General features: G+C 39.2%; 1 protein-coding gene across 1 annotated transcript; it reads left to right on the top strand.

The window, feature by feature from the left end:
* Nucleotides 1-291: 291 nt before the first annotated feature.
* Nucleotides 292-6,127, top strand: ARMC10 (armadillo repeat containing 10). Its single transcript, XM_010009379.1, has 5 exons — nucleotides 292-408; nucleotides 1,529-1,663; nucleotides 2,939-3,115; nucleotides 4,595-4,666; nucleotides 5,879-6,127. The coding sequence occupies exons 1-5, from the start codon at nucleotides 292-294 to the stop codon at nucleotides 6,125-6,127; spliced, it is 750 nt and encodes a 249-aa protein (XP_010007681.1).
* Nucleotides 6,128-8,041: the final 1,914 nt, after the last annotated feature.

The following is an 8,041-nucleotide window of genomic DNA, read 5'->3' as shown; positions in this document are numbered from 1 at the left end:
AATGTCATTAAAGCTTTTATTATGTATTCCTTTTATTTGCTGCTTTGAAAAGAGGTAGTCAGAGGACTCGGGGAAAAAGGACAGAAGGCTCGCTGTTGTAAAACAGTCTTTTGCCATGATACAAGAGTTGGGTACAATCAAACTTAAAACAGCGTGTCCTGCAACTGAGAGCTAAACCTCAGCACTGTAAAAAACGTTAGGTGGTAACACAGTGAAATGTCCCAAACTTGGTATCAAGTATTTCATTTTTAAATGCCAACAGACAACAGTTCTCCAGTGTCAACCCATACCATGGATGCAGATGCTCTACAGAAACTTATTTATTTGCTGAAGGCCACAGATGACCCATTAATTCAAGAGCAAGCTTTAATCACTCTCGGCAACAGTGCTGCCTTCTCTGTAAATCAAGTAAGTATTGTTCTGCAGAAAACAACAACATTTCAATAGCAGCCAGCATGGAAGATGAGAGGTGCTGTTTTGCTGAAGAGGGACATGGGACTGAGAGCTAGTGTAGCTTGTGTTCTAAAATCCATTTTATGCCTATGGCTCAATTTCTGCTAGCCCTAATAATAGAATTTACTAGCTTCACAGAATTTATCTAAGCTTAATGTTTGTACATCTTAAAGTCTCTACAGAGTTCTGTATTTTAAAAGTGCTGAAAATGTAATTTTGTTGCTTACAGTTAATGAAGGGGTTGAATTGGAGAAGGGTTAAACACTGTTATGATCAGATCTGAAATTTACTGAGATAATTTAAACTAATTTTTTGTCTTTACAAACTTGTATGCCATCTGCATCTTAGCAACTTTCCAGCTATCCAGGTCTTTTCAAAGCAGAAAAGCTTTAAGCTGGATGCAGATTTTCATGCCTTTGTAACCTCATGCCTGTAGGTTAAGCTCCAGGACAGTTCTACCTTTCCCCTCTTCTTCCCCCCTTTTTGTATGGTGCTTATAAAAGCTGTCTATTCTGGCTTCTCACAACTTTTCTTCATATAAATCCCTCAGAATGTAACTGAATCCCAAGACACATTGGCCTTTTTTTCTTGAAATCAGTACACGTTTTTTCCAGTGATGGTTTGAGTCTAAATGAGAAAGAGTTTTTAAGGATAAAGTTTTAGAACTTCTGCCATAATAATGTAAAGCTGCATCATGAAATCCTGTTCAGTCAGGACTACTAGGTACTGTGACCTGGGTCAGCTGTTTATAGTCATTAAGCAATAATTACCTTTGGTTTTTTTATAATCTAAAGTGCTTTAAACATGCTTTTCAGGCCAGATTTTAAACAGAAAGGTGTTGTGCCATTGTCCAGTAACATCAAATAATACTTTGGCCCTATGCAAGACTATTCTTAATTTCAGTAGAAGCAATAAAGCGATATCTGCTAACACTCTATCTCTTTAAACAAAGTAATCTATTCTGGAAGTCTTCATTCACACATTCCATTGTGTTAAAATGGAAACTTTGAGAAAAGCCTTCAGCATTAAATCTAAATTTTTAAAAATGTTATTAAATACCTGTTTTGCATTCCAGGATATAATCCGGAATTCGGACGGCATTTCTGTTATTGGAGGGATGCTCTCAGGTTGCGTTCCCAAAGTTAAAGAAAAAGCACTAAATGCACTTAATAATTTGAGTATGAATATTACAAATCAGGAAGAGGTACAGGTAAGTTTCTTAAAGGGAAAAATCAAGACACAGGAAACAGTACAGGGCTTTCAGCATATTTGTTAAATACGAGCCAGGATGCCAAAATGTTTTGACATCAGACATAGGAGCCAGCAGATCTGGATGGTCTGTGTGTCCCAAGGCCCAAAGGATAACTTAAAAGTCCATAGCTTCACTGGCACTTACTTTTTTTAAAAGAGAATTAGGAAACTAAGCAGTTTGTGTCTAGCTTTCACCAAACACTATGAAACAGAGATTGTGCTGCCAAGTTTATAGTAAAATTACATGAGGCATGATGATTTCCAAACACACCTAGAACATCAGCAGTGGTTGTTTTAACAGGATGCATTGCAGACTGAACTCAACGTGACTCCTTAGGCAAGGCAGAAGAAAGCAGTAATTGATCCTCTACGTTTGTATGAAACCACTTTTTTAGGGTGATACTTTCATCTTAAAAGAATAGTATGTAAAGACTGTAGGTCCCGCTGGTAAATATAGTGGATGCCGTGGATGTGAAAGGACCAACTATCAGAATGCATCCACTTTACATGTTATCAGCTTAAGCAGTAGAGCAGCAAGTGTCCAAGCAGTGAGCTGATGCAGATTTGAAGATTTTTCCTAGTTTTCTCATGAGCTTGATAAAAAGGCAGTTTGACTTCATGGTACTTTGCAGCATCTTTAGCACGGAGCAACTTTTTTTTAGTGCTTGCCAGCTGTAAATATTTATATAGGGATATAGGAAGAAAGCAACTCCTTTGGTAAAGGCACAGTAATTTCTTCTTTTCTTACTTAGGACCCCAGCTTTGTTGTATACTGACATCCAGAAGAAAATCTGGTAAATAATACTTGTTAATGTCAGTTGTCATCACTGTTCCCATGGAGGCACACTCCAGTAAATGCGCCATGTGGTTGGAAGAAAGTATTTCCTTCCAAGACTTGTCCTTAACTTGTTCTTAACATTTAAGATGTTATTTGCTGTAAGTGATTATTTTAAATAACTCCTCAAAGTAGCTGTGCCACCTCTGAGATGGAGCCAAAGCAATTTGGGTTTTCAGAGCACTTGATGCTTCAGGAAGGTTAGCGAGCATAACTCTGTGACACCTGCTTCTGTCATGGCAATAGAATGTTTGAATGTATTCAAAACAAAGCAACCAAGTACTTGTTTCCAAGAACCTTAATCAGGTTAGGTCTTCAGCCAGCAGTGTTCAAGAAGTGTTTACGCTACTGTAGCTAGGCCACTGCTTATATAAAAAGATGACTTCTCTTTTTCCCCAGGTATATATTACACAAGTGTGTGGGAATGTTGAGTCAGCTGCCCTGAACTCTGACCTGCAGCTAGCTGGACTCAGATTGTTGACAAATATGTCTGTTACCAGCAACTACCACCATAAGATGATAAACTCAATTCCGTGTTTGCTTCGTTTGCTTTCAGAAGGAACTGAAAGGACACAGGTGCTGTTACAAACCATTTGTGAAGCTGCTTTACTTGCCTCCGTTCCACTTGTTTGGTAAAATGGTTTAGACTCTGCTTAGAAAATCAAATACTCGTTAATGGTAGCAGATAGTGCACAAAACCTGTAAAATACGGATCTACATTGCTTTCTCAGTGTAAATACAGAAAGAGGGGAGGAAGGGAATCTTGATAGTAGAAGCACTGGGCTAGAGCTCTACCACAGCAGTGCTGTCGTGCGCTGCTCTTGTCCTATGCCTTTGCTATAGCAACTCCAGAATTCTCTCCTGCTCGCTAAACATTGCCTGCCTCACAGAGCAAGGAGAATCTATGTGTGAAAGGCTTCACTGATGTATCAGTCTCTCTAGGGAAACAGGCCAAGCAGCAGTAACCTAAGTTACGGATTTCTGTTCTTTTATGCTTACTGCACCTCTTGCAACCCCAGGGACTGCAGAGGGAAATTGTGCTTACTTGTGAACTACTGTAATATTGAAAGAAAAGCTTCAGAGAGGGACCAAATCTAGTGTTTATTCAAGATCATAGAATCACAGAATGGTTCAGGTTGGAAGGGGCCTTAAAAATCACCCAGTTCCATCCCCTCTGCCACAGGCAGGGACACCTTCCACTTGAGCAGGTTGCTCCAAGCCCCTGTGTCCAACCTGGCCTTGAACACTGCCAGGGATGGGGTAGCCACAGCTTCTCTGGGCAATCTGTGTATCGTGGACCCAGGACACTGTGCCGGTGCTTCACCACCCTCATAGTGAAGAATTTCTTCCTAATGTCTAAATCTCCCCTTTGTCTGTTTAAAGCCATTCCCCTGTCCTATTACTACATGCCCTTGTGAAAAGTCCCTCTCCAGATTTCTTGTAGGACCCTTTAGGGACCTGCAACACCAGAAGACTGTTAAAAGGTCTCCCTGGAGCCTTCTCTTCTCCAGGATGAACAAACCCAGCTCTCTCACAGCCTGTCTTCACAGTACCATCAAGATCAGCATACTCAGTTGCTCTATCAGATCAAAACCAGTTTTCCAAAATGCAAATTTCCACTAAATGTAGCAGAGGTATTTTACTTAGATACACTAAGTAGCAGTTGACCTTTTTCTAGAGTTTAGTTAAAAGATTACTGTTGCAAGGTCCGAGGAAGTACAAAGGTGTATTTGTATATGCTTCTGATCATGTTTTAAGGAAAACACTTAAGCAGCCTCTGTATATTTAAAAAATACTCTGTATTTTGCCTATTGCGAGTTGTTTATAGATCTCACCTTGTTCTGATCTTTAGGTCAAACTGAATTTGCTTCTAAAATGTCTATACTTCATACTAGTGACTCCATAAGCTCTGTTTGACTGAATTCACAACTCAAGATGTTAGTTGACCCATTCTACCTTTTCCTCTCCAAGTCAACGCTGACATTATTGGTGGCAATTACTGCTGTACTCACTGGTTTTGGAGCTTGCAATAAACTTGTGTGTTCCCCATTTCAGATTCAAGTTTTGAAAGTACTTGTGAACTTATCTGCAAACCCAGCCATGACAAGACATCTTCTCAGAGGCCAAGTAAGGTTCTTGCTCTTTCATTGTATTTGTAGCATTTCTACCTGTGTATGCATGTAGGTGTGTGCATGCATTAGAAGAATTTCAATGTATTAGAAATACATATACAACTCCAGGGTAAAATCCTTGGCGGTATTAGGTTAAGACGAATAGCTCAAAGTGTGTGTTCTCTCACAGCGTAGCTTTCTTCCGGAGCATAGTGTAAGAGGGAGAGTCACACAGCCTATGCACTTGGGGACAGTTAGTCCTACCTCCTGTGTACCACCCAGATAATCAGTGACAACTTGCAGAAGCCTGTTCCCATCTTCCCTTTCCACCAAAGGGCTAGTACTGTGAATGTTCATACGCAAAGTACCCAAAGCCTCATTTCCAGACATGCAGTCAGCATGTAGATTGAAGACTGGGTACAAACATCAAATACACCCAGTACTGTAAATGAGCCTTCTCAGCAGCTGTTTCTATGGCTAACACACTGTACTTAAGGTAACCAAATTCCACTGAAATCCCCACTCTTTTACTCAAATGCAGCTATAAAATTGTTGTCTCTGAGCACTATAAGGGAATTTTCCCTGTGCATTGATTTTAAGTCTTTGTGCAGAACTTCATCTGACATTTACTACTACTTGCCTTGGCATACAAGTTTATATTTCAGTCATGTCCTTTCCTCACACCAAAACAAAGAGCCAGGGACTGGAATGGTGCTGCATCCTCATCCCCAAAGTAAGTTCCTTAAAACATGCAGTAGCTTTTATTTTTGAGCTATCTGCTGTGAGCAAAGCTAGTCTAGATACTACTGGCTTCTAGTTATTAAAACAAGAACAGGGTAGCTAAATACTCAGTTCTGTCAAAGGGGTATCCTTTTCTTATTTATCAGATGTGCTAACAAAAACACTGCAGAGGGCAAAAGCAACATCATGGAGGGGGAAAGCAGACCTCTTCCAAACGGGAATTTTCCAGACAGCCACATTGTGGAGACGGAACTTACAAAGCATTTATTAGCCTGTGATGCACAAGCCAGTCCTTTCACAGAGGAAATGTGCATGCTGGGCAAGTTTCTGCTGTTGTTTTCACAGCATCTGGAGTTCTGGTATTTCACAGGGTTTCTGGTTTAGATGGTGTAGGTGCAGATTTAGTTTCATTTTTAAAAGTGAGATTTAGTTACATGTACTTCTTACTGTGGGTGATTAAGTACGGATTATTTGTTGTGTATCCTAGGTGCCAACACTGCTGTTACTTTTTGACAACTGTACAAACAGAGATATTCTGCTTAGAGCCCTGGTGTTTGCAGCAAACTTGAAAAAGAATGTGGACAACAAAGATGGCACCATGGACCAATACAGTGAAAGTTCAATTTTCTTTACACTCTGTGGGGACTCTACTGCATTTGCTCAGAAACTGGCGTCTTTGTTGCATCACCCTGACGCAGAAGTGAAAGAGCAAGTTGTGAGAATATTAACACAGTAGTGATTCCTTTTTTAAAAGTAACAGACTGACCTGATGAAAATATCTCACCTTAGGAATACAGGCTAAAAAAACCCCAACAAACAACAATAAAACAACCCCCAAAATACTAAATCCTACCATATTACTAGGCACAAATCAGTTACTACAAAAGAGAATGCAATGTATTTAATAGAGCATAACATTATTTTTTTAATGAACAAGGTAACAAGATAAAAGCAATAGCTTAATGCTGAGAAACCACTGGACAGCTGGTACATGTACACAAGGGGGAGGAATAGTTTAAAACATGAACTTACAGATGTACAATGAACACTGGAAATGGAGAAGTGAATTAAAATATTCTCAGTGTCATAAAGAATTTTTGTCACCATATTTGCAGCTGTTGAATAAATACTTCTATAGAATGATGCATTGAAGGTTCAGCAATTAGAAATTAGGTGTTTATTAATCTGGTATCTACTAAATGGGGGCATGCAAATCTTAGCAAACAATAAATAAACCCAATACCAAACTAGCATCAGCTTCCTACAAAACTAGTACTTGCAATGCAACCTGCCTATTCCAGTTCCCCAGCCTGTGTTTTTTCCCCTTACCTGCACAGAATATATTCTAAAACCATGTTTTCATATGCTTCGTGTATCTGTCCCATTTAGCTAAACTGCAGTGCGATCAGCCACAGCTGTGCAAGGTTTCGACACCTGAATAGAAGCAGAAGAATTTTATCTTGCTTTAAAATTGTCACTTTAAGGAAAGAGTACATATTTTTCAAAATGTTTTATTATGAGTCAAAGCTTACCTGCAATTCAACATTCTTTATCTAAAAAAGTCTACTAGAGCAGTGTTGTCCACATTTTTACATCAGCTTCTTGTTCTGTAGCTGTCCCCGAGCCTGTTTTCCTTGCGGAGTTTTACTCCTTTTTCTCTGCAACTGGAACATCATCAGAATAAGTGCTGCTGTTGAGTCAGTCCCCATAAGGTTTTAGTCATCTGTCCAGTGTTAATTCAAAATGAAGTGGAGACTGTAGAAACATTGTGTAAAAGAACCTGAAGGAAGTTTCATTGATGAACATAAAACATACTGGAAAATACTTCATACTAAACCAAGACTCTTAAAGCTTCCTGAATAGCGCATCAGAAAGCAAGTAAAAAGTGTCAGCTATAAAGGCTAGAAAACAAGCTTCCCACCCTTGCACCATTTTTAAGAGGGCTGTATTACCTAAACTCTTACCAGATACTTCACCTTGCTAAGTTACTATACCCAATCTGCTGTTACTAAATTATTACTCTTGCCTCTTTCTGTAATTCAATAGATATTTATTTCCAGTAGGTGACTTTGCAAATAGCTAAAGCTGCAAGAAAAATGTGACCTTGATGATACAGCACGCCCTGATCAATATGAGGGTAAAGCTACATGTATCCAATTCATCTACCTGGGTAGTTTTAACTCCTCAGGCATACAATCAAGGCAGAAATAGAAGTTGGCCTGATTCCCAGTCAGAACCCTGACAATTGCTGCATTGACACTGAACTTCTTCTATTTCTCCTTCCCACTGCTCCAAAACCACTGTACATTTTGGAATAAGCAAGTTACAAATAATGTTTTGCCACTTTCTGTAGACTTAATTTTTTTCTGCTTCTATATTTAACAAAGAAAACCAAATGCTAGGTCAGACCCAGAGAATTCACCAATCTCACCTCACTCTTCTGACAAGAACTTAGACTAGTCTGTTCTATGTGTTTTCTTAAGCTCTGCAGTGAAGATGCTTACATGTCCCTCTCCATGTTCTCTGACCTAAAGTTTTTCAGGTATTGTCCTTTTGATAATTAAATTATCCTTTGTTTTGACAGCTGACAGAAACAAGTAACCACTGTCCCTTTTCTAAAAGTACATGAAACAAAGTACATGAAACCTTG

Source organism: Nestor notabilis, unplaced genomic scaffold (genome assembly GCF_000696875.1).
Source record: "Nestor notabilis isolate BGI_N333 unplaced genomic scaffold, ASM69687v1 scaffold4772, whole genome shotgun sequence".
Classification (NCBI taxonomy): domain Eukaryota; kingdom Metazoa; phylum Chordata; class Aves; order Psittaciformes; family Psittacidae; genus Nestor; species Nestor notabilis.
The sequence above is the reverse complement of the archived record's forward strand: the minus strand, read 5'-3'. Positions and strand labels throughout refer to the sequence as shown.